At 43.0% G+C, this 27719-nt stretch overlaps 1 protein-coding gene across 6 annotated transcripts in view; it reads left to right on the top strand.

Moving 5' to 3' along the window:
- CSNK1A1 (casein kinase 1 alpha 1) overlaps window positions 1–27719 on the top strand; it is a 69766-nt gene that overhangs the window by 24681 nt on the left and 17366 nt on the right. For 5 of the 6 annotated variants that reach the window (XM_040344516.1, XM_040344518.1, XM_040344520.1 and 2 more), the window contains exons 2-4: window positions 3438–3544; window positions 15115–15241; window positions 20887–20985. In XM_040344516.1, the coding sequence (XP_040200450.1) occupies window positions 3438–3544; window positions 15115–15241; window positions 20887–20985 (333 nt within the window). The remainder of the gene's footprint in view (window positions 1–3437; window positions 3545–15114; window positions 15242–20886; window positions 20986–27719) is intronic. The other variant, XM_040344522.1, reaches the window with a different exon arrangement.

The following is a 27719-nucleotide window of genomic DNA, read 5'->3' as shown; positions in this document are numbered from 1 at the left end:
GGGCATCGCCCGGATGTCTGTAAACCTGTAGAACAAGTGTGCAATTTACAACATCAGAGGAAAAAAAAGGTTGGCATCCTCTAGAAAGAGTACAAAGAGATAACAGCCAGAGAAGAGACCGTGAAGGAGTGGAGAAAGAGAGTAAAGTGGAGTACAGCGAGAAAGAATGGAAGGTGAAATGGGGAGAAAGAAATAACGGGGGGATAGAAGGTCCACGGGGTGCGCGCGAGAGGAGACCTACATTGACAGTAATGCGGTGTCAAACCTAGAAGGGTGGTAGTATGTGATCCAAGGCTGCCAAATCCTGAGAAATTTGTTGTGCGTATCAGAAAAAACAGCCGTTTCTCGGTAACATGACATCGTTCGGGCGGTTTTTGACTGCCTCAAAGCTAAGTGTGGGGGTTTTCTATGCTCTCGCAATCGTCAACCGAGCTGCAGTAAAGAGATGCTGGGCCAGTTGCCTCTCTGGACGCAGTAATTCCACGATGGGTTTACGTGCTACATAAGGGTCCATTTTAATGTTAATCTGAAATAGATTACGAAGGAGAGCGTATACCCTAACCAATGGAATGTAAGAATATTCCTGACCTTTGTTTTATCTCATGCTTACTGTGAAATTGTGTGAATGCATCAATGCAGTGCATGTTCTCAGCTTGCAGAGCTTGGATTCATTGAATGAGTTTACCAAAAATGTAAATATTGCAGAATATACAGCCTCATGCTACATAACCAAGCTCAATTTCATGCTGAATAAACTATATAGTAATGCAGGGCTCGACAAATCCTGGTCGCCATGGCGACCAGAAATAGCGTCCTGGCGACTTGGCTTGGAAGGTGGGCAAAAAAAAAATGTTGTTCCATAGGACCAGCGCTCCGCGGACTAGGCCAAAGCCGCGACCTCGCCTAAAACATCCTGCTCGCCGCGATCCTGGGAAAAGGCATCTGCCGCTCGTGTCCTTTTCCCAGGATTGTTGTGGACAGGATGCTTTAGGTGAGGCCACGGCTTCGGCCTAGTCCGCGGAACGCCTTTTCCCCAGGATCAGTAATGGAAGAGCTGGGGACTTCACAAGGCCGTAGAGCCGCGGCCTCAATTACCGGACATCACGGGCCCCTTCCTCCCCCACCGCTCGATCCCGGGGGGGGGGGGGGGGGGCGCGGCCTTGTGAAGTCCCCAGCTCTTCCTTGTGTGAGCTGGCGCCATCTGGTGGTGGCCGTTGGTGTTACAAGTTAAACAGCAATTCTAATGTCATTTTTCACTATTTTTCACTGCCATCTTCTTCCCTCTAATTAGAACCCCCAAACATTATATATATTTTTTTATCCTAACACCCTAGAGAATAAAATGGCGATCGTTGCAATACTTTCTGTCACGCCGTATTTGCGCAGCGCTTTTACAAGCGCCCTTTTTTTTTCCGAAAAAATTACATTTTTTTTTAATTAAAAAATAAAACAGTAAAGTTATCCCCATTTTTTTTTTTTAATATGAAAGATGTTACGCCGAGTAAATACATACCCAACATGTCCGCTCGTGGAATGCCGACAAACTTTTACCCTTTAAAATCTCCATAGGCGACATTTAAAAAAAATCTACAGGTTGCATGTTTTGAGTTACAGAGGAGGTCTAAGTCTAGAATTATTGCTCTCGCTCTACCAATCGCGGCGATACCTCGCATGTGTGGTTTGAACACCGTTTACATATGTGGGCGCTGCTCACGTATGTGTTCGCTTCTGCGCGCAAGCTCGTCGGGACGGGATGCGTTTTCTGGCTCCTAACTTTTTTTGCTGGCTCCTAGATTCCAAGCAAATTTTGTCAAACCCTGTAGTAATGTATCCTAAATAGAACACTTTCCTTTTTATAGATGGCTTTTTTACTCCAAAAGCATTTTAGCAAACCCCCCCCAAACAAGTTTTAAATTGTTTTTTGTTTGTTTTTTTTTCATTGATTTATATTCACCCTGATCCCAATACCTTTGACAATATAGTTTGTGTATACGTTGGAGCTGCACAATTCGAGGGCATAACATCTTTCACGTTCTAAAAAAAATACTTTACTGGTTAGATCAGCCAATCTGCATGCACCTAGCCCTATCAGGTGCATGCAGATAGATTCCAGAAAGCAGCATGGATGGAGGGTAAGTCACACAAATTCAGTGGGTTACTGTGCCCCCCCCCCTACAGACTTTATTTAAACTCCTTTTTAAAGGGAAACCTGGCTGAGGCTCACAAGCTGGCATTGAGAAAATGGATTGACAGTGACTCGGGGTGGATGAGAGTTACATAGTGGAGATCCTCTTCACAATGTAACTCTCATCCCCACACAGTCATCCTCATCCATCTTCACAATGCAACGCAATCATATTTATCCCCACCCAGCACCATTCATCCATCTCTCTCCAACACATCCCCTGCACCATCCATCCATCCCTCTCCACTGCATCCCCTGCACCACGCACCCATCCATCCCTCTCCAACGCATCCCCTGCACCATCCATCCCTCTCCACTGCATCCCCTGCACCACCCATCCATCCCTCTCCACAACGCACCATCCATCCCTCTCCAATGCATCCCCTGCACAACCCACCACTCTCCAACGCATCCCCACCCACGCCCAGAATCATCGATCCCTCTCCACAAGGCATCGGCACCCATGCCCAGCACCATCCATTCCACTCCATAAACAATGCATCCCCACCCACCCCTCCCCACAACGTATCCCCACCCACACAGCGCCATCCATCCCTCTGCACAACACATCCCCACCCACGCTTTTCTGCAAATATCTCCTTAACCATGTAGGTTGAGGAGATATTGCAAGCACCTACAGGTAAGCCTTATTGTAGGCTTACCTGTAGGTACAAGTATACCCTGAGGGTATACAACCGCTTTAACCACTGAAGACTGGGAATATACTAGAATGGCTGCAGTTTTGAAGTTGTTCTGACCCAGTATAATCTTGCTGTGGCAACGCCGCTCAAATCCCTACGCTTGCCCATTTAAAAAAGAAAAAAAAAATGTCTGCGTCAAGAACATTATTTATGATCACTTTCTACCTAATATATCCCACCAGATTTACATGCCATTGGAAAAGAGATGATCACTGTTCTTTCTTTCACCTGTCTGCAGTCATGTTATGAGTGATCAGTGGATATTTTATATTTACAATTTGTAAAGGTTGATGGGCATATATGTAAACCTCCAACTATACTAACTCAACACTGTGGCTGTTCTGAGGGCCTGTACTTGGGGTATCTGTATATATTTTTAGGGTTTTGCAGAGATCTTCGTAAAGGCTCATTTTACAGTTGTGGTAAAATAGTTGAGCTCTCCAGCTCTAGTCTAACTTTTGAAAGTTTACAAGAAGTATGCGCCAAGTCAAGCTTTGTTTAGAAATACAAAAGTCAAATAATGGCACTAACCATTGTTTCTTGTTTTGCAGGAAGTTGCTGTAAAACTTGAGTCACAGAAAGCCCGTCACCCACAGTTGTTGTATGAAAGTAAACTATATAAGATTTTGCAAGGAGGCGTTGGCATCCCACACATCCGGTAGGTCATCTTTCCAAACCTTTGTCCTGTTTAAATATGTTTAGCTTTTGATTGTTATATTTTTAATGTGGGTATAGCCACTGTCAAATCTCTAGTTAGTTGTTTGCATAGGGCTCTAGTATGTATGTATGTATGTTAAAGCGGAGTTCCAACCACACCACAATTAGCATTTTTTAAATGCATGTCCTTTCATCCTGCGTTTTTATAATATAAATCTGCTCACTTACCATTTTACAATCCGCCGCCGATCCGCATAGATATTAAAAAAAGATAGTTTATAAAACTATATCTACACCGTTGTCATTTTGCTTGTGGGCATTGTGAAGCTTACAGGCACTTCCTGGAAGTCTTGGATGGGGAGTGATAATTGGACAGCGCACTGCATCCTGGGAAATGACACACATTTCCCAGGAGCATTAGAGGGAGATGATGTCAGAATCCTAGGTGGTTTCAAAGGCAGATTTCGTGGGACCGCATAGCAACAGGCATTTCCAGATGAGTAAAAAATAAATGTTTTTTCTTTTTTAGTCGTAAGCTACAGTTTAAAGCAAAATTGTTTTTTGGATGGAACCTCCACTTTAAGCTATTAATACAGTGCCATTTGGGATAGGAATAAATGGGAAGGTCCCCTAATTTAGCTGGAATTTTCTTTTTAAATGGTTCTTCAGGCATTGTCTGAAATGTCTTTAAAGCGGGGGTTCACCCTATTAATAAAAAAAAAAAAGTTTTTTTTTCTTCTAGCATAACATGAGGCATAGTAGCGCGAGCTACAGTATGCCTGTCTTTATTTTTTTAGTCCGGTACTCAGTGTAATCGTAGCGACAAGATTACGACCCCCCTCGGGGAATGGGCGTTCCTATGGAGAGGCAGCATGATTGACGGCCGGCTCTGGCACGTCACGCTTCTCCGGAAATACCCGAAATAGGACTTGGCGCTTCACGGCGCCTGCGCATAGTCTGTGCGCAGGTGCCGTATAGCGCCGTGAAGAGCCGAGACCTGTTCCGGCTGTCTTCGGGGAGCGTGACGTGCCAGAGCCGGTCGTCAATCACCTTCCCTCTCCATAGGAACGCCCATTCCCCGCGGGGAGTCGAAATCTTGTGTCTACGATTACACTGTGAGTACGGGACTAAAAAAATAAAGACAGGCATACTGTAGCTCGCGCTACTATGCCGAATTTTATACTAAAAACATGTTAAGGGTGAACCACCGCTTTAATAAAATATTCTGTTCCAGGTTATTTATTTTGTTTTAGATGATTTTACAACCAAACTCAGGGTAATGCATCCAACAGTGCCCCCCTTTAAAAATAGTGTTTGGGCTTACTACAGTTCATTTTAAGCAATAGTTATTGTAAATTAAAAAAAAAAAAATATATGTTTCTAAAAATGTATTAAAAAAATTATAAATTCAACATGTCAGTTTTTGGTGGTTTTTACTATTGATTGCGGCAAACCTTTTAATCCTCACTAACCATCTAAATATTTTACAGAAAGATTAGCGAATACATAATTTCTTTATTACAGAAAAGTTTAAATGGTGAATGTGACATACCTGTATACCAAACCACTGCAGGTGAATTGGTAACTGCTTCCCATCTGCCGCGTGTGTGTGTGCGCGCGCACACACACACATCCCAGGACCATGGCTGCAGCTGCCCAGTCACTTCTACAGGGTGTGGAAAGTCTGTCATGGATCTTCAAACTATGGCCCTCCAGTTGTTCAGGAACTACAATTCCCATCATGCCTAGTCATGTCTGTGAATGTCAGAGTTTTACAATGCCTCATGGGATGTGTAGTTCCGCAACAGCTGGAGGGCCGTAGTTTGAGGATCCCTGGTCTATGTAAACCGATTTTTGGTTTGAGCAGCTGTTTTTGAGGACAGAGGAGAGATCTGGGATCTAAAATAACCTCAGATCTCTCAGTAAAGAGTACCTGTCAATACCGGTGCTATCACAAAGGATTTTGCCAAAAAGTAAAGGGGGAGGATTCATTGAATGATAAAAAAAAGTTAACGTGTGCTTTTGTATGGTCCTGCAGTCTTCTGGGACCTGTGATGTGTTCCAGAAGACTGCAGGGGAGAGGAGGGAACTTCTGCTCAATTTGCCTAGCCGTTCCGAACAGAAGCGGGAGCAGGTACCTGTCCAGTAAGAAAAGATAGAGATGTTCTCCGTAGACTCGCACAAAGCAGGGCTTCACACGGAGGACAGAAAGCTATACAAGTGTGTGTGTGTGTGTGTGTGTGTGTGTGTGTGTGTGTTTTTTTTTTATTTAATTGCATTTTTCATTTTTGTACCAATAATACAAACTTGAAGAAACAAAACCCTTCCCAAATACCCTTATATATAGAAAGGTTTTCAAGACTGTCAACAGGCCGTCACCGGCCAAACAAGTCCACGCGCTGGAGGGGTCTAAACAGTTGGTGATACTATAGGTTCTGTTTGTTATTTATAAAAAAAAAGTCGTACTTGCCTCCACTGTGCCGTTCGTTTTGCAAAGAGTGGCACAGATTGTCCTCTTCTGGGGTCCCACAGCGGCTCTCGCGGCTTCTCCCTGCAATAGATAACCCTCTTTGGGAGGCTCTATCCCGAGGGGGTTACCTTGCGGGCGCTACTGTGTACATAGCCACCGAGTGTATGACTCGCCCTGCCCCCCGTGGCCGCATCATTGGATTTGATAGCAGCAGGAGCCAATGGCTGCGCTGCTACCAATCTATCAAATGAAGAGCCGAGAAGCCGCGGGGAGAGCGAGATGGGATTTTACGCCCATGGAAATTCGGGGTTCAGGTAAGTAAAACAAAGGGGGGGGGGGGCTGGGGGACACAGCAAGGTGTTTTTTCATCTTAATGCATAGAATGTATTAAGGTGAAAAAACACATATGCCTAGTAATTCAGTACAGAACCAAAATTGCCTATTTAAATACAAAAAAGTCTACCTTTTTTAATGCAGAGGAATGTATTAAGGTAAGACTTTTGGCTTTAGAACCACTTTAAAGTGTGCCTATCCTGAAAATGTGTTTGAAACAACTGCACAAATATTGTGCGACATAAATTGCACAACCACTATTCTATTCTCAAGGGCCTTTGCTATCAGAACATGTTTGGGGATTCTAAGTAACTTTCTAGCAAAATTACTGTTTTTCTTTTTGTGAGAAATGTCAGAACTGGCCTGGACAACAAGTGGTTGAAATTGCAGGAATATTGCCGTACACCTGTAGTGACTGGTAAATGTCACATTTAGAGCTGCAACTATTATTTTCATAATCGATTAGTTGGCCGGTTTATTGTTTCGATTAATCGGTTAATAACCTTAAAAAAAAATACAGATTAGAAAACATTGCCGCAAAAGGATCATGCTTTTCTGCAGCTTCTCCAATGATGTATATTGAACCAAAAAAGCAAAATGCGTTAAAAAAAAAACAAAAACAAATTCCTTACCCTTTCCAAATATGCAGCAGCTGAAAAAATCATGGATGTGAAGTGTGTCCTGTAGGAAACCATGTAAATGAACTGTAGTGTTTCTGCAGAAACACCCAGGCCTGAGATGTTTAGTAACATAATGGGTTTAAACTAAAATTGGTATAAAAAGAGCAAATCGCTACTGTTGTAAGGGGGTACATTTTTTACTGTGGGACAGTGAAAGTAATATTTATAGTAGCGATTTGCTCTTTTTGTACTAAAAAGAGCTCATTTTAGTTTTTTTTTAACCCCATTATGTTACTGGCCGATTGATCGATTATGAAAATGGTAATCTATTTCAAAATCGATTAGTTGTAGATTAATCTATTAGTTTCGGCCCTAGTCACGTTCACTACTTAAAGCGAAGGTTCACCCTCAATAGAAACTTCAGCTTTTTAAGACCGGCACAATAACTACATGTAAATTCCGCTATCACTAATTTTTAAAATGATTCCAATACCTTGATTCAGCAAGACAATACCAGTCACTTCCGGGTATCTCCCGTGGGAGTGGGCGTGTCATTTTGTTTCCAAGCGCCCCAGTGTTTTCTGGGACTAGATCGCAATGTCTCCTGAGAGCACAGCGTCATGCTTCCCAGGAGACGAGTCATAAGGCAGACTTGCAAAATCTCGTGGGATTCACCGCTTCCCAGAAGCATTTTCTTGTGGGCTTCACGCTGCCCACAAGCAAAATGGAAATGGCCAAAAGAGATTTTTATAAAGAGACATTTCATTCCGAGGGAGAATGCAGGCCACTAGGAACATGAAACATGTGAGTACAATTTAAAGAACAGCACAAGAGTTAAATGAACGGGAAAAAAAACGTCAACCGCGAACCCCCGCTTTAAATATAACCATAAGAGAATCATTTTTCACAAAAGCAAAAATGTTCAAACTTGAGATGACCCTAAAGCCATTAAAGTTTTTCTTTAAATCACTGATAGGTTTGTTTACTGGGGAGGTAATGATGAGCCTCACAATTCTGCCAAGTGCATATCTGTAAGATAATACAGCTATCCCCTTGTTCAGCTTCACTGATTTTTCTTTATTGGATCAGAAATGGCAGTGAAGTAATGCCGATTTACTGTCCAGTAAGCAAGCTGCAACACTAAACCAGGAAATGGTATCGCATGCCTGGCTGTTCTGCTGAGCAGATATGCCTTAGAGTGATTGTAAACCCTTACATATACCCAGTGAAGTGACTGGCCTCAGGTGTTGGAGAGAAAACCCATCCTCCTACATAAGTTGTACCTGTTTATTTTCAGTATTTTTTTTCTACAGCCGTTCAAAGTGCAGAATGTATAACGCTTGTCTGAGCATTCAGAAAAAGGAGGCGAAGAGCTGAAATTGGATTGCTCAGTGAGGAGAGCTAATTGGAGGGAAGGCACTCATCCCCCTGAACACAGGAACAGAGCTGAGGCTGTCAGATGGAAGAGGAACAAAGCAGAAGACAGTAATGACACTTGGTGCTCATAATTGAGACAAGTAAACACTATAGATGACTATGCCTTGTTCATAGTTCATGTCCTGAGGTTTACAACCACTTTAAGACTTGGCGGTACAGAATTGCAGATCCTTTGGCAGATAAGAATGTGCACACATATGGCATCTATTCTACATGCCTACTAAGTTGTTTCTGTTGCTAAGATATTCTCCATATCTGAAACAAGCTTTGAACCAAATTGCTTTTCCAGTGACCTGTTGGGAAGTTTCAGCAGGGCTGAATCTAAGAGCCGGTTCACACTGGGGCGACTTGCGATCCGACTTCATGTCGCCTCAAGTCATCCCAAGTCGCGCTGTAGAGAAAAACAATGGAAGTGAATGGGAGCTGTGTTAATACACACGACTCAAGGCGATCCGACTTCAGAAAAGGTTCCTGTACTACTTCAATCCGACTTGGAGGCGATTTGTACCCATTGATTTCAATGGAAGTCGCCTCAGAAGTCGGATCACTGTCTTAAGAGCCGGTTCACACACAGGCGACGCGACTTTGGGGGCGACTCGGCAAGGCGATCTCAAGGCGTCTTGAGAGGCAACTTGCAAAATGACTTCAGTATTGAAGTCAATGCAAGTTGCGTCGCTCCTATTAGAACGGTTCTATTCACTACAATGGGACGCGACTTGTCAGGCGGCTGTGTCGCCTGACGAGTCGCTCCAGTGTGAACCGGGTCTAACTGAAGCGACTTTCCAGGAAGATAACATACATTTCTCAGGCAAACCTCTCCTGCCCCCCTCCCTCTCCCAGAGCTGATTGTTGTTTTATTGGCCACTGGAAAGTCTCCTGTCCTGGAGACGACTTCAAGTTGTGTTGTAAATCGCCCCAGATCGCCCTGTGGTTCATGTTCATGTCGTGTCGGAGTCGCCTCTGAAAGTCGCGCTGGAAGTCGTGTTGCCCTAGTGTAAACCGACTCTTGTAAAGTACCAACATTAAAGTGACCTTGTCAGTACAAGGCTACTTTTTTCTGAAAGCAAGGAATATACATACTTTTTCTGTTAGCCGGATTCTTGAAACTCCCTAGCAATGCTGCTTCCTAGCCTTCTTTTTGCAAGCATGCTTTTGGATGCTATTGACTGTGTTGGGGTGACATTACTCCTCCGCAGCATCCTGTCAAGACTGCTATCATTGTGGGCAGGAATGGAATTGCCAGGGCTTCTGATGAATATACTCGTGCACTACGCATAGTGACAGCTACTGCCGGTGTCTGCTGCTGGGGAGAGACATTGCCCCACATTGTGTGCATGTTCTGTTTAATTTTCCATGGAGGGAAAGTTGGTAGGGTATTTCCCATTATTGCTGCAGGCAGAAGTGTCCAGGGTTGTTGTTTTTTTGCAATACGCCACTGCGTTGCTTTAACTGACAATTGTGACATTTTCCCCCCCCCACAAATTGGGCTTTCTTTTGGTGGTAATCATCATTTTTTATTTTTGCGCTATAAACAAAAGCGTCAATTTTGAAAAACAATTTTTTTTTTTTTTTTTGCTTTAATACCCCCCCCCCCCCCCCAAAAAAAAGATTCATCAGTTTAAGCCAATATGTATTCTACACTTTTTTTTTTTGGTAATGCGCAATAAGCATATATTGGTTTGCGTAAAAGTTATAGCGAATACAAAATAAAGGATATATTTATGGCATTTGTTAGGAATGGGGGTGATCAGCGATTTTTAGCGGGGCTGCGGCACACAGATCAGACACTACTCTCACACTTTTTTGTGCCATGACGTTTAAACGGCGATCAGAGCTAAAAATAGCCACTGATTACTGTATAAATGTCGCTGGCAGGGAAGGGGTTACGTTTTTATGGCTTAGGGGGGGAGGGAGTGGACTGACTTGGGGTAGAGAGATTGCTGTTCCTGATCCCAAGAACAGCAGCTCTCTCTACTTCACCGATAGATTGGGGATCTGTCCGTTTACATTGACAGATCTCCGTTCTGGCTCTCTGAGGAGCAGCCGCTGGCCATTGCGCATCGGCTCTGGCATTTCACCACAGGCCTCCTAGAGCTCTTGAAACCGCCGACTTACACCTACGGCGATTTGCGCAGCTGTGCCAACCTGCCTCAGTATATCGGTATAATGATGGCAGCTGGTCGGCAAGCGTTTAAATTGATATTGATCAATAAAATCTTTAAACAATCATGCAATAAACAGGACAGGAGGAGGGGTGGGGGACACAAAGAAAATAAAGGATGTAATTAAATATAACCACTCCTTCCATCAATTTTTTAGAATGCGCGATATAGAGAATCGAAAGTTTGGACACCCCAGGTAAAAATTATTGTGCATAACTAAGCCATGGAAAGATGGAAAAATCTCCTCCAAAAGGCTTAAAATTACAGATTAGACATTCTTATAATATGTCAAAAAAAGTTAGATTTTATTTCCACACTTTCAAAATTACAGAAAACAAAAAATGGTGTCTGCAAAAGTTTGGGCACCCTGCAGAATTTATAGCATGCACTGCCCCCTTTGCAAAGCTGAGACCTGCCAGTGTCATGGATTATTCTCAATCATCGTCTGGGAAGACCAGGTGATGTCAATCTCAAAGGTTTTAAATGCCCAGACTCATCTGACTTTGCCCCAACAATCAGCACCATGGGTTCTTCTAAGCCAGTGGTTCTCAACCTGGGGGTCGGGACCCCCTCGGGGGTCGAATGACAATTTGCCAGGGGTCACTGAATCCTGGGCTGTTTCTGAAGCCTGCACCTCTCTCCCAGCCTTTTCGTGTCCATCCAGCAGGGCTGTCTCCCTGGAGCTTGTGGAAGCCCAGCTGGGCTGTTCCTGGAGCCCGTGGCTGCCCACTCAGCCTCTTCGCATTCTGTTCCTGGCATGGGTGGGGGGCAGAGACTAGAGGTCAGCTGACTGGTGAGCAATGTGAAGTGGGAGGAGCTGGAGGAGACCCTATCTTCTGATTTCAGTATAGGTGTCACTGCTGCAAGACACCACAGAGCTTGAGACACAGTGAAGCCAGAGGCACCACAGTGAGTAACACTACCTGTTAGAGTTGCTATTAAAAGTCCCCACTACAGTTCTAAGATCACTAGATGACCTTGATCAAGAGCACCTAAGTTGGCTTATCAGAACTCCCAGCACTGCCACTCATCCCATCCCATCCCATCCCCCCACCAGCACTACCACTCATCCCAACTCCCTGCCAGCACTGCCACTCATCCCAACTAGCATTGGCACTAATAGAATTAATACCACTAATACCACATACATGGGGAAAAAAGAGGGGGAGGAAGAAAGAAAAAGGGAGAGAAAGAATAAGAGAAATAACAGAAATGACAAGAAACATGGCTAGAGAGAGGGAAGGGGGAGAACAAGAAATTAGGATAGAGAGAGATAAAAGGGAAAGAAAGGAGAACCATGAAAAAGAGTGGCACATCCCAAAATGTACCATACAGGGTTTTAATACTGTACAAGTGGAATTGACTCAGGGAGCACTAAATGTACATGGGTTAGGGGTACAAATTACTTGTCTTGCCTTAGGTGCTGACAACCCATGCTACAAAATTTATTTTACTGTAAGGGGTCCCCACAATATGGGAATTTTTTATCAGGGGGTCACAGGACTAGAAAGGTTGAGAACCACTGTTCTAAGCAGTTGTCTAGAAAACTGAAACTGAAAATAGTTGATGCTCACAAAGCTGGAGAAGGCTATAAGAAGATAGCAAAGCGTTTTCAGATGTCAATATCCTCTGATCAGAATGTAATTAAGAAATGGCAGTCATCAGGAACGGTGGAAGTTAAAGCAAGATCTGGAAGACCAAGAAAAATATCAGACAGAACAGCTCGCAGGATTGTGAGGAAAAATGGATTCAATAAAATTTCAGCAAATTTTGGATGACAACTTGATGCCATCTGTGAAAAAGCTGAAGTTAGAGAGGATGGCTTCTACAAATGGATAATGATCCTAAACGCCTCAAAATCCACGGGGGATTACATCAAGAAGCGTTAACTGAAGGTTTTGCCATGGCCTTCACAATCTCCTGACCTCAACATAATTGAAAATCTATGGATAGACCTTAAAAGAGCAGTGCGTGACAGACAGCCCAGAAGTCTCAAAGAACTGGAAGACTTTTGTAAGGAAGAATGGGCAAAGATACCTTAAACAAGAATTGAAAGACTCTTGGCTGGCTACAAAAAGCGTTCACAAGCTGTGATACTTGCCAAAGGGGGCAGTACAAGATATTCACTCTGCAGGGTGCCCAAACTTTTGCTGACGCCATTTTTTTGTTTTCTGTAATTTTGAATATGTAAATGATGGAAATAAAATCTAACTTTTTTTGACATATTATAAGAATGTCTAATCTGTAATTTGATGCCTTTTGGAGATTTTTCCATCTTTCCTTGGCTTCGTTATGCACATTAATACAAATTTTTACCTGGGGTGCTCACAACTGTGTATGGTTACAGCATTACCCCCCAAAGCCATGCATAGGCCATTTGTAGAACCTATAGGGTGTGGTGGTTGGGTCTTTAGGTTATACATCGGAGCCCAGGACCATGTTTTGTTTGGCCAGCAAGATATTTTTTGCACATTTGTTTGCATTACTTTTATGCTGGTAACCGTTTATAAAGGATAAGTTGCACATATTTACTGAGTGATGGTGAAGTTTGAACTACGAAAGTTTGTACCACTACTTTTTTCCTGGGTATAGTATTCTTGTTGCATCCTCCACGACATGGTGATTTTATCAGTAATGACATACCCTAAAAAAAGTGGGTTTAACTGCACATGGAAAATCTAATGTGTATATAATTTCTAACTCCATTTCAGTACCACACTAGTTTATGGTACATCCGGAGAAGGTAAAGCAGATTTTCCTGGTCTCTACCACATTTAGGATCAATGCACACTAGGAAAATTTGGCAGAACTGCTGTAAGAAAAAAAAATCTGCATTAAATGCCTGGGCGCATTTTTGTTTTATAAGCATCTTCCCTTAAAACACTAAAAATACTTAAATGCTTAATGCACCCATGTGCTGTTTAGGCACGTCTGTTTTTATTTTATTTTTTTTCTTGCCCAAAAGCTCCCATCAAAAACGCATTTGTAATCCATGTGGGTTTTTTCCCCCAGCCTGCTAATGGTCCTCTGTGCCTGTAAAACCCAAATGTGCAATGACACATAGGTTAACGTACAGGTGCAGCTCATATAATATCAAAAAGTAATTTTATTTTCAGTAATTCAAAAAGTGGAACCCATATTTTACAAAAATGCGTTACACATAGAGTGATATATTTAGAGCATTTTTTGTTTACTTTTGATGATTATGGCTTAAAGCTAGTGAAAACCCCAAATTTTGTATCCCAGAAAATTTGAATATTATGCAAGACCAATAAGAGGATTGTTAATACAGAAAGATTGGCTTACTAAAGTTTTCAATATTTTCATTATAGTGTGCACTCAATACTTGTTCGGGCTCCATTTGCATGAATTACTGCATCAATGTGGCATGGAGGCGATCGGTCTGTGGCACTGAGGTGTTATGGAAGCGCAGGTTGCCTTGATGGTGGCCTTCAGCTCATCTGCATACCGTGTTTCCCCGAAAATAAGCCCGGGTTTTGTATTAATTTTGGCAACAAAAGACACTAGTATTTTCGGGGTAGGTCTTGCCATATAATGGTCTGTCTTCTCTCTCCCGCCCCCCTCCCTGCCTGTCAGGAACCCCCAGTGTGAACTGAGTTAAAATTCTTGTAAAATCCTATACTCTACTCTATTACAGTAGTATATAATGTACAAATTGTGTTTCTGTAATTGTGCCAAATACCTTCATTATAGCGCCGCTGTACACTTCTGTGATGAGTGTATGATTTTACAAGCATTTTAAACTAGGGCTTATTTTTGGGGTAGGGCTTATATTGCAGCCCTCCTGGAAAATAACGATGGGTCTTATTTTCTTGGAAATGCGGTAGTTGTGTCTGGTGTTAAACTCTTCCTTTTGGCAATACCCCACAGATTTTCTATGGGGTTTAGGTCAGTTTGTTGGCCAATCAAGCTGTGATACCATGCCAAGTCCTGCTGGAAAATGTTGGCATCTCCATAAAGATGGTCAGCAGAGAGAAGCATGAAGTGCTCCTAGAATTTGCGGACTTTGGACTTGATAAAACACAGTGCACCAACACCAGCAGATGACATGGCTCCCCAAACCATCACTGTAGCTTATGCAACTTGGATTTTGTGCCCCTCCACTCTTCCTCCAGACTGAGACCTTGATTTCCAAATGAAATGCAACCTTTTCCATAGTCCGTGATAAGGAAGTGTTGCTACTAGAGGGTCATGCGAACTGAGGGTCATGCCCTGTTATATGGCAATTTGTGCATGCACAGTGATTGCTTTATTTATTTTTTCTGTACTGCAAAATTCCTTCAACCTGCTAGACGCTCCTAATGGTGCTTTCCATACTTGTTTACAACACTAAGCACATTTGTAATATTAACACATTACATGGTATATAGTTGACCATGCGGAAACATCAGCTTGTTTCCTATAACATTAGATGCCAGAAAAAGTACTCTACATGTATAAAGTATTCTAAATTTAGGGCCTCTGTTTCCACATCACACAGTTGGATATTTCAGCTGTTCACTAATTTTGTATATTTGTTTACATCTAGGTGGTATGGACAAGAAAAAGATTACAACGTTCTAGTCATGGATCTGCTTGGGCCAAGTCTTGAAGATCTCTTCAACTTTTGTTCGCGCAGGTTCACAATGAAAACTGTGCTTATGTTAGCAGACCAGGTAATTTTTTTTATTTTTTTTTTATACCTGTTCTAGAGATGGGAGATATGCTAAATCTGGTCTTTGCGGAGCACCTTCATCTCCCACTGTGTATAAAATAGAGTAAAATGGGTCTGATGTGTATAAGCAGAAGAAGCTAGAAGACAGCTGCAGCCAACGTTTCAAGAGACGTTGTGTAACTGTAATTTTGATTATGCACAAAAGCCTTGTCCTCAATAGTCAATATTTGCTAATCAAGTTTGGCTGGAAGATGTGCTTATAGTGGTTGCAACCTGTGCACCATTCAATGGAAAATGGGTGCCAATAGGGACTGCCATTGTACTCTATTGCATAGGCTATATTTACCCTAGTACATATATCAGTCCTCGTGCTCAGGATTGAATATAGACACTGGGCTAAAAGCAGTGTGACTGCATTAATTGCCAATGGTGAGGCTGCAGATGGTGACTGATCAGGCTGTATTGAAGGACTGACCCTTAATTTTGCTTCAAAGTTTATTTAAAATTATTTTGTTTTTTTCCCCCTGAAACTTTCCTTTTTAAAATTAAGGTGCATGTTCTACTCCGATAAATATGGTATATTTGTGCACTAAATCATTAAAGTGCTTTTATTTATGTTTAACCACTTAAAGACCTTAGGTGTTTTTCAGATTTGGTGTTTGCAAGACTAAAACAGTTTTTTCTGCTAGAAAATTACTTAAAACCCCCAAACATTATATATTTTTTTTTTCTAACACCCTAGAGAATAAAATGGCGGTCATCGCAATACTTTTTGTCACACCGTATTTGCGCAGCGGTCTTACAAGCGCACTTTTTTTGGAAAAAAATCACTTTTTTGAATTAAAAAATAAGACCATAAATTTGGCCCAATTTTTTTATATATTGTGAAAGATGATGTTACGCCGAGTAAAATGATACCCAACATGTCACGCTTTAAAATTGTGCCCGCTCGTGGCATGGCATCAAACTTTTACCCTTTAAAAATCTAGATAGGCGACGTTTAAAAAATTCTATAAGTTGCATTTTTTTGAGCTACAGAGTAGCTCTAGGGCTATAATTATTGCTCTCGCTCTAACGATCGCGGCGATACCTCACTTGTGTGATTTGAACACCGTTTTCATATGCGGGCGCTACTCGCGTATGCGTTCGCTTCTGCGCGCGAGCTCGTCGGGGCGCTTTAAAAAATTTTTTTTGTTTTCTTATTTAATTTTATTGATTTTTTTTACACTAAAATATAAAAAAAAATGGTCACTTTTATTCCTATTACAAGGAATGTAAACATCCCTTGTAATAGAAAAAAGCATGACAGGTCCTCTTAAATATGAGATCTGGGGTCAAAAAGACCTCATATCTCATATTTAGGCTTAAATGCAAGAAAAAAAGGAAAATTTGTCATTTAAAAAAGACAAAAAAAAAATTGTCTCTTTAAGAGGCTGGGCGGGACTGGCGTTTTGACGTCACTTCCGCCCAGCAGAGCTATGAGGACGGGTGGGGGCCATCTTGCCCTCACTCAAGTCCTCACTCTCCAGGCGGCAGCATCGGATCTCCTCTGCCGCTACCGACGGCTCCAGTAAGCGGTGGAGGGCGCGGAAAAGCGGCGGGAGGCCCCTCCCGCCACCGATAACGGCGATCTCACGGCGAATCCGCTGCGGAGACCGCCGTTATCGTTTACACGGCCGCCCGCTGAAAACATGGATATCTCAGTTGTGGCAGCAGCTGCTGCCGTTACTGAGATATCCATGTTTAAAAAGAGGACGTACATTTACAATACGCGGGTCTGGAAGTGGTTAATAACTGCAGTGTGAATACTGAGTGACATAAAATTGCCACGCCCATTTTATTCACCAGGGCCTCTGCATAAAACATATGTTTGGAGGTTGTAAGTAATTCTCTAGTGAGAAAATTCAGATTTTTACACGTATGAGAAATGTCAGCATTGGCCTGGACTGGAAATGGTTAAAGTGGAACTATTGCAAAAAAGACATGCTGCTTGCAACAGTACATCAGTGTGTCTGATATTCCCCAAAGATGATCTCTTTAAAAGAGTAAGTACTTGCCTCTCCGTTGAAGAGAAATCTTGAGAAACAGACTCCCAAAAGTGTCCATCTCCTGTACTCTCTGCTGTGCTTGGTGCTTCCTCTTGCCGATCTCCATGTCACTACAGGACCCAGTATTAACAATGAAGTTAGCTGAAGGAACCGCTGAGTACAGCTAGGGACACAGGAGAGGAATAATCCCAGAAGTATCAGTATCTTTGCAGTTTTTCAGGCAAGATTTTTGTCAATGGAGTGTAGTCCAGTAGCTCCGGTAGCTGGAGAGGCAAGTAGTCTTGTTTTACAGGGATGTCTTTTAAAGCGGTAGTAAATAGAGGTAGACCGATATATCGGTCGGCCGATATTTCGCCATTTTTGTGAAATCTGCATCGGCCGATTTTTGTGAAAGAATCGGCCGATTAGCAGCTAAAGTATCCGCCTGCCCTGCAGTACTGACCCCACTCACATGTATCCGATTCCTACATCTGCACGGCGACCACAGAAGGGATATAGATTTCACTGGCATCGCGCCGCCAGCCGTGCCCCGCCCCCTCCCTCGACTTGCTGTATTAGGGACAGGGAGAAACAAACAATCATTGGCTTACAACTGCCGCCTGACTAATGTAACTCCCCCCAGCAGTAATGTCTTCATTCCTTGCTGAGGCGGAGCCTGCTGACATTACACCAAGTTCTAAACAATGATTGGCTGATCAGCTCATCAGCATGCACCTAGCCTATTAGGTGCATGCAGATAGAATTGGATTATGATACCAGCATGTATGGAGGGCAAGTTGCCCAAATCATGTGCTACTGTGCCCCCCTGCAGAATTTATTAAAACTCCTTTTAAAAGGGAAACCTGGCTGAGGCTGGCATTGAGAAAATGGATGAGGACGACTTTGGGTGGAAATGAGTTACATTGTGGAGATCCTTCTCACAATGTAACTCTCATCCCCACAGTCATCCTCATCCATCTTCACAATGCAACACAATCATCTTCATCCCCACCCAGCACCATCCACCCCACTCAAACGCATCCCCTGCACCATCCATCCCTTTCCACAACACATCCCCACCCATGCCCAGCACCATCCATCCCTCTCCACAACACATCCCCACCCACCCCTCTCCACAATGCATCTCCACCACCACCCACCCCTCTCCACAACGCATCCCCACCCACGCCCAGCACCATCCACCCCTCTCCACAACACATGGCTGTGGAGGAGGCGGGTACAGAGAGAGGTGGCTGTGGAGGAGGCGGGTACAGAGAGAGGTGGCTGTGGAGGAGGCGGGTACAGAGAGAGGTGGCTGTGGAGGAGGCGGGTACAGAGAGAGGTGGCTGTGGAGGAGGCGGGTACAGAGAGAGGTGGCTGTGGAGGAGGCGGGTACAGAGAGGTGGCTGTGGAGGAGGCGGGTACAGAGAGAGGTGGCTGTGGAGGAGGCGGGTACAGAGAGAGGTGGCTGTGGAGGAGGCGGGTACAGAGAGAGGTGGCTGTGGAGGAGGCGGGTACAGAGAGAGGTGGCTGTGGAGGAGGCGGGTACAGAGAGAGGTGGCTGTGGAGGAGGCGGGTACAGAGAGAGGTGGCTGTGGAGGAGGCGGGTACAGAGAGAGATGGCTGTGGAGGAGGCGGGTACAGAGAGGTGGCTGTGGAGGAGGTGGGTACAGAGAGGTGGCTGTGGAGGAGGTGGGTACAGAGAGGTGGCTGTGGAGGAGGTGGGTACAGAGAGGTGGCTGTGGAGGAGGTGGGTACAGAGAGGTGGCTGTGGAGGAGGTGGGTACAGAGAGGTGGCTGTGGAGGAGTGGGGTACAGAGGTGGCTGTGGAGGAGTGGGGTACAGAGGTGGCTGTGGAGGAGTGGGGTACAGAGAGGTGGCTGTGGAGGAGTGGGGTACAGAGAGGTGGCTGTGGAGGAGTGGGGTACAGAGAGGTGGCTGTGGAGGAGTGGGGTACAGAGAGGTGGCTGTGGAGGAGTGGGGTACAGAGAGGTGGCTGTGGAGGAGTGGGGTACAGAGAGGTGGCTGTGGAGGAGTGGGGTACAGAGAGGTGGCTGTGGAGGAGTGGGGTACAGAGAGGTGGCTGTGGAGGAGTGGGGTACAGAGGTGGCTGTGGAGGAGTGGGGTACAGAGGTGGCTGTGGAGGAGTGGGGTACAGAGAGGTGGCTGTGGAGGAGTGGGGTACAGAGAGGTGGCTGTGGAGGAGTGGGGTACAGAGAGGTGGCTGTGGAGGAGTGGGGTACAGAGAGGTGGCTGTGGAGGAGTGGGGTACAGAGAGGTGGCTGTGGAGGAGTGGGGTACAGAGAGGTGGCTGTGGAGGAGTGGGGTACAGAGAGGTGGCTGTGGAGGAGTGGGGTACAGAGAGGTGGCTGTGGAGGAGGGGGTACAGAGAGGTAGCTTTACAACCACCTCTCTGTACCCCCCTCCTTAAAATGACTAAGATTGTATTTTTTTTCTTTTTTAATGATTATGAGGTGGCGCTGATGGGCTGCACTGGTGGGCACTAATGAGGTGGCACTGATGGACACTAATGGGCTGAACTGGTAGGCACTGATGAGGGGTGCACTGACAGGCTGAACTGGTGGACACTAATTAGGTGGCACTGATGGACACTGATAGGCTACACTGGTGAGCTGCATTGGTGGGCACTGATGGACACCGATATGCTGCACTCCACCTCTCCACCCTAAACGATAACCTCCTCCCCAACCTAGATTTTCTGAGCTAATAAAAAAAAAAACTGCCTAAAATATCGGCCGCAAATATCGGCCATCGGCCGCCCCAATTTGGAAATATCGGCATCGGTATCGGCCAGAGAAAAACCCATATCGGTCGACCTCTAGTAGTAAACACTGGTCACTTGTACCTACAGGTAAGCTTATAATGAAGCTTACCTGTAGGTACACTAAATATCTCCTAAACGTGTACTGTCTAGGAAAGGGGGTGTCAAACTCAATATCATGGTGGGCCACATCAGCATTATGATTGCCCTCAAAAGGGTCGGTTGTATCTGTAAGATGAGATGTCCAGTGCATCCGCCTCCAATTTACATCAGATGTCAAGAGCCGCCCACCCCACCATCAGAAGTTGAGTCCCCTACTCTCCCTTACATCACAGTGCACCCCCTTTATGTTGCTGCTGAGAAGAAGCTGGATGCATTGCTTGAAAGTAGGGTCTGGAGTAGGACCAGAGGAGGGCTGGAGCTCTGGAAGGGCCACATGAAATGGCCTGGAGGGCCTTGTGTTTGACACCTGTGGTCTAAGAGATATTACTATTTCTGCAGTCAGTGATGTCACCGGTGCATGTTCACTGCACTCTGTATTAAGGGCACACTGAATGTGCTGTCAATCCAGAGCGTTGTGCCATGGCTCCTGGGCGCATGTGTGGGAGTGACAACATTACGGCTCAGTCATTCGACTGGCTGGAGTCTGCAGACCTGTAAGGAACACTGGGTGAAGGTGTTGGCCCTGTCAGAAGTAACAGGGGGCTGCTGGCGGGATATTTTTTACAGGTAAGCCTGTCATAATGTGCTAGTATGCTGTGCTTTAAATGTGCCTTATTTCATTATGGTTTTTGTATGTAAATTTTCTGCACGTTGACTTTTTTTTTGTATATTTAGATGATCAGTAGAATTGAATATGTACACACAAAGAATTTTATACACAGAGACATTAAACCAGACAACTTTCTAATGGGCATCGGACGTCACTGTAATAAGGTTAGTATAATTTGTGAGCCCTGACTTTTTTCCTTTGTACAAGTATAGCTCATTTTCTGCCTGCTTTGTTTCAGTCTAGTGATGTGTAAAATGTTTTTTATCTTTAACATTGGACCTGCCTTGTTAGGGAGCCTCCTGCATGTCTTCAAACTTTGTAACTGTATATGCTTACATGTTGGAGTGTCCGTCTCAGGATTTGCCAACATAAGCTAAAATTTTCTTTTTTTTTTTTTTTACTAAGCAATTAACTGATGGTACACACTACAAAAAAAGCCTCACATATAAAGCATGTTACTGCTTAACTTTCCTCTCAAATTCTGGTATTCCTTGGTTCTGCATAGATTGATGCCACTTTCCAGAAGTCCCTCTACCCTGGGGCCTTTCGAACACCTTTTTTTTTTTTTTTTTTCTATTTCTTTTAGATTTATACACCCATAAGCTATTTTCTTGTGGTGTCACCTGTGTACGTATGCCTGGGTTTTGTTAAAGTAAACCTTGTGATTTAGAAACAAAAGGGCTAATTTTTTTTAGAGTTTGCTAGTTTCCTGGCTTTCATTCTTATCCATGGCTTTTTTTTACTTGGTAAAGCATTGGCATGGCACAGCCTGGTAGCCAGTGAAGTCAGAATCCCAAGCCTGTACTATACTTAAACATCCTATGAATTGGAAAATTCATGCAGATTGACTGTCTAGGAACTTGTAATTTCTAAAAAAAATATCGGTGCCAGTTCCTTCTCTCACAGGTTTACTTTATGCTCAGCTGAATGTGCACAATACTGGTGTCCACCATAAAGAAAATTTGTCTGATTACATAGTGAGCATTAATCACCAGGCTCATGAATACTATTCCATGACGGCATATTGGCATCTGTTAAATTTTTACTTTACCAAACTGGCCTTGGTGGAAGCAGTGGTCTTTTTATGTTAATGTACAAGTTCTGGGACGGAGGGGAATAGAAAGATGGCCCTGTTCACAAAAATGCAGATTTATATTTTATTTCCAATAGAACAGTCACACATAGTTGGGTTGAAAATAATTTTGAAGATATGTCTTACTGTCTAGATGGAGATTTGTTATGAATTCTTTTACTGCTATATTGTATACTTTTAAATGGATCTTTTATAAAATGTATACTGCTGCTTTAGTTCATAGGAGATTGTTAGCTTTGCATGGTCTTTACATTTTCTTTATCTCCAGCGTTACATTTACTGATCTAACATAACATGCTTCCTTGACAGTATCAATATGTATTAAGCGGGCAGACAGGCAGCAATTGGCAAATCAATAAGCATGCCGTGCATAATTAGATTTTAAACCGGGGACTATTATACTGAACAATTGTATACATTACTTTTTTATGGAAGCAAGATTGCCAATTGTGTGTTTTTTTTTATTTATTTTTTTATTTTTGTAGCTAATGTTTACCTTTGTTTGCCTGTATGAATGCCAACTTGAGGCCAGACATGAACTGGGTTCTAACAGAGGTGCTTCAGCCACCCTTAACATACCCCAATATTTTCTTGGCTTTTCTGTCATTATTTTTTTATTTTATTATTTTGTATGTGAAATATACCCTAAATGACAACTATCTTAAAAAAATACTCCTTTCCATTAGACAATTTTTGTCTTATCTAAGACTTACTAAGATTAGAATTAAGGTGCACTCCAGGCATTTTAGTAGGAACAGTCCAGATTTCTATTCTCACCTGTTCTATCCCTCAACTATTCAGCATGAGAGATTTACATTATGTAGTCTTCAAGGTATTGAAAGAAACGTGGATCTGGCCCATATGTTTAAACCTACCAAATCAATCATGTGCATAGTTTGTTCAGGGAAAGGTGTAATTGTGAAGTTGATGTTGGATTAGCGTTAGCTGCCATGTAGAGTTCAAGTAGACTGATTTTACAATCCCCCCCCCCCCCCCCCATATTGCATGCAGTTTCACATGCTTGTGTACTTTATGCACTGTGTGCTATAAAGAGCAGCGGGGACATCGAGGATGGGAAAAAAAATGCACCATTACCGTGGGTTTGAAAACTTTGACCAGAAGATTACGTTCAGATTTGAATAGGTTGGTTCTTTAGAGGATAACTGCCCCCCCCTTTTTTTTTAACAATTTAATCCTGTTCTGCCCATATGGACAAACGCATACCTTCCTCATTGATCCAACAGTCTTTGCTGCGTGGCATCACACAGCCTTTTTAGTGACAACGTTCTTGGTGTGCATACAGGCCATAGCCCCATTACTTTCTAAGGGTAAGCTGTACTCTGCTGGACCCCAGGAGGCCATCACAAATAGAGCTTTCCCATTAAAATGTATGTGACTGAGGCATGCATGCACTTTGTGGTACCGGGCAGGACAACACAGTGAAGATAACTGTGTTGAAGAGTAAGCTAAGCAAGTGTCCATGTAGGTAGCTTTCAGGGCAGTGGGGGAATGGTATAGTTATTTTAATAATGCACATGTTCTTGGACCAGCAGATATGCCATTAGATATTTTGTTTGAGAGATTTTCCACCTATGTACAAGGGTTCACTCTGGGGTTACTACTACATAGGATCTCTCCACTTACATTTTCTGACCCAAACTACTTTTGAGGCAATGTATATAACTTTTCCCTAACCAAAGTAGTTGATGTAACTGCTAAATATGAAAGCTTGGTAAAAGGGCATGTTAATGTTTTTTTTTTTGTCTAATGGTGGTGGTTATTTTTATGATAGTTGTCCCTTTTAATAACTGATACAATAAAAAAAAAAAATCCCCCCCCCCCCCCCCCTTTTTTTTTTTTCTTCTTTCCCCTTTCCCTTTGACTATTTTTGATCAAATAGTGTCCTCTGTTATTTAAAAAAAAAACTAAAAACAAACCTGTGCACACCTCTAATAGAACCATCTAATCGCTGACGCATAGGTTGTCGGCAGTTAACTTTAATCCTGCTTGTGCTTACATTTCTCCACTTCTGGGTTGTGAAGAATAAAGCCGGCCATAGATGGTGCAAATTTTCTTTCATGCAACCATGGGTTGCAGGACAGAAAACCACTTGATTCCCCCATGAACAGTGTTGGTGGAGGAATCCCTCCCATTGAGCTATTGTGTTTTGTGAAAGGCTTGAGAAATCTGACATGCTGGTTTGGTACAATGTGCCTGCCCATCCATACATGTTCGAATCTCTGACCTGTGTTGGACTGGCTGAGTTTTGAACCATCTATTGCCGGTTTAAGCCTTTGCCCATTCCAGAGTGTAATACCTGGAGTCTTATCGACCCATCACCAGGATATATTTTGTCCTGCCAAGGCATATATCTGCAAATTGTAACACTTACAAAATTGCTGTTTGCATAATGGAAGAGCAGAAGGATGATTTAAAGGTACCTGCTGATGGCTTTTGTGGTCTGCACATAGATTGTAATGGTAAAGCTGAACTCTGGGAATTGGGGGAGTGGGAGAAACCTATACATTTTGCAGTGATAATTAACTCCTCGTCTTGTCTAGGGGATAGAGCTGCACGTTTCTGGGGAAAAAATAAGATTTGCAGTTTTTTTTTTTTCCCCCCTTGGAATAGATAACGATTTTTGCGGCATAACATCTTTCACATGCTGCAAAAACTTGAAACCAACAAGTGTCAGAAAAAAGTTTAGTCTTTAAGTGGTTAAACTTCCCTCATTTACAGACTGATCTAAAGAACCAAACGTTACAATGGAATGTTGTGATACTTGGCAGACTACTTGCTTTAAGATCGGGAGGGGGGAAAGAATCATGAACTAGATTCTGAACGATTAATTGTGCAGCTCTACTAGGATTATGAATGAGGTTATATATTTGCCTTAGTCCTTTCTTTCTTGGCCGGTTCCCCAAAAGCCTTTTGCTGCCCAACCAATTGAAACTCTTGACATCTCGTCCAATGTATTCGAAGACTCCCAAGGCCTACTCGCAACCCGAGATTGCCATACAGTGGAGGAGAGCGTTTGATGCAGGCTTAATGAGGAATAAGGCAAGTATATTGCCACCTTCATCATTCCCTAGGCAACATGAGCAGTTTAACCCTCACTGCAAAGGTGGTAACTTTTTTTCTTGCCTAGAGTTCAGTTTTAAGTCGCACACTTCTAATTTTCTAAACCTGTAAGTATAGACCTTTTTAAAGTGATTTGTAAACTATCACCTTGTAAAACAACCTATTCAGTTTAAAATAGAAATGAAAGGCAAAACATTTCTGTATAGATATAAAAAAGTGAAAATAAAAAAAATATATTTTTTATAAGTCGTCGCATTCCCCATGTTCTCAGCTGCATAAGAGCTAAGCAGATGAGAATCGGCACGCTGTGAGCTTCCCAGTGAATGGCTCTGCAGCGGGCGAGTGTCAAGACAATTTTGATCATTGGAGTGTACACTGAGTTCCCAGCTTGGCTAGAGAACTGACTGCCAGGTGTGGTCAGTTTTTAATAGGCAAGCAAGGAGACTAGTGGGATTTCTCATAAAGGAAGCAATACAAAGAGAACAGGACACGTTCTCATAAAAGTACATAGTACAGCAGGCACAAATCAGGAATTTGAAGTGTTGGAACAAACGCTTTAACTTCATTATGGCACACCTTTTTAGAAAACAAAGTTTAAAACATTTATTTAACTCCTGAAGTAATGCTTTTTGGCTTGACGCTCCAGTGAAACTTTTTTTTTTTTTTTATTAAATAGATGTATTCTTAATTTTGCCTATGCTATGAGAATTATAAAAAAGGTGAAAAACTTTGAATGCTCAAGCATATTTGTCTTGTAAATATGCAGAACGCAAGCCTATTCTTGGTTTTTGCTGTCTGTTATGACTACTACAACCTCCAAGTTTTTTTTTTTTTTTATATAATCCAGTAGAGGTGCTATACACAAACTTTATAAACCACAGCTTTCACCAACTTTTTATTTTGTTTTTAGTAGAGCAGCGATTTTTTTATACTTTTACAATAACCTCAACTTCCCAGCTCTATTCAAAGCTTGGGGGGGGGACCTGTCAGTTAAACTAGAAGATCGGTTGTTTAACCACTTAAGACCCGGACCTTTAGGCAGCTAAAGGACCTGGCCAGTTTTTGTGATTCGGCACGGCTTTGCTTTAACTGACAATTGCGTGGTCGTGCGACGTGGCTCCCAAACAAAATTGGTGTCCTTTTCCCCCCACAAATAGAGCTTTCTTTTGGTGGTATTTGATCACCTCTGAATTTATTTTTTATTTTTTGCACTATAACAAAAATAGAGCGACAATTTTGAAAAAAACGCAATTTTTTTTAACTTTTGCTATAATATCCTCCAAAAATATATAAAACTATATTTTTTCCTCAGTTTAGGCCGATACGTATTCTTCCTATTTTTGGTAAAAATCGCAATAAGCGTTTATAGATTGGTTTGCGCAAAATTTATAGCATTTACAAAATAGGGAATAGTTTTTATTGCATTTTTATTAAAAAAAATGTTTTACTACGAATGGCGGCAATCAGCGTTTTTTTTTTTTTTTTTTTTTCCGTGACTGCAACATTATGGCAGACACTTCGAACAATTTTGACACATTTTTGGGACCATTGTCATTTTCACAGCACAAAATGCATTAAAAATGCATTGTTTACTGTGAAAATGACAATTGCAGTTTGGGAGTTAACCACAAGGGGGCGCTGACGGGGTTGAGTGACCTCATTTGTGTTTCTAACTGTAGGGGGGTGTGGCTGTAGGTGTGACGTCATTGATTGTGTTTCCTTATAAAAGGGAACACACGGATCAATGACGGCGCCACAGTGAAGAACGGGGAAGCTGTGTTACCGTGGGACTCCATCGGCGATCGGGTCCCGCGGTAACGGAGCTTCGGACCGGGCCGCGCATCCACGGCAGGGCACTTAAAGAGGATGTACGTGCTTGTGCCCAGCCGTGCCGTTCTGCCAACGTATATGTGCAGGAAGTGGTCCTTAAGTGGTTAACATGGTTCCAAATAGCTATTTGTAATTTGTGAAACAAGCCTAGTGTTTTCTGCAGGGGCTTTTTTGTTCATTGAATATTTAGTCTTTAATGATAACTGTGCAGGCTTACTTGAAGGATTTAGACAAGAAAAAAACTGATGGTTACGGCCTTGTCAATGGGCTAATTTTTCTTTTCGTACGGCCCCGCTGTGTAATGAGTCTTTAGGAGATGGTTATCTAAATAGTAGGACCTAGAAGACACAATGTAATTAAAGCGGTAGTTCCCCCTCTAAAAAAATTGTTAACATTAGATTGATGCTCATTTTGTCAAGGGGAATCGGCTAGTTTTTTTAAAAACGAAGCAGTACTTACCGTTTTAGAGAGCGATCTTCTCCGCCGCTTCCGGGTATGGTCTTCGGCACTGGGCGTTCCTTCTTGATTGACAGTCTTCCGACAGGCTTCCGACGGTCGCATCTATAGCGTCACGATTTTCCGAAAGTAGCCGAACGTCTGTGCGCAGGCGCCGTATAGAGCAGCACCGACGTTCGGCTTCTTTCAGCTACTCGTGACGCGATGGATGCGACCGTCGGAAGACTGTCAATCAAGAAGGAACACCCAGTGCCGAAGACCATACCCGGAAGCGGTGGAGAAGATCGCTCTCTAAGTACAGCTTCGTTTTAAAACAAAAACTAGCCGATTCCCCTAGACAAAATGAGCATGAATCTAATCTTAACAATTTTTTTTTTGAGTGGGAACTGCCGCTTTAAGTCTGCACAGTTGTTTGACAGAATATTCAGGTTTAAAAAA

Source organism: Rana temporaria, chromosome 3 (assembly GCF_905171775.1).
Source record: "Rana temporaria chromosome 3, aRanTem1.1, whole genome shotgun sequence".
NCBI classification, from domain to species: domain Eukaryota; kingdom Metazoa; phylum Chordata; class Amphibia; order Anura; family Ranidae; genus Rana; species Rana temporaria.
This window is presented reverse-complemented; position numbering and strand designations above follow the sequence as displayed.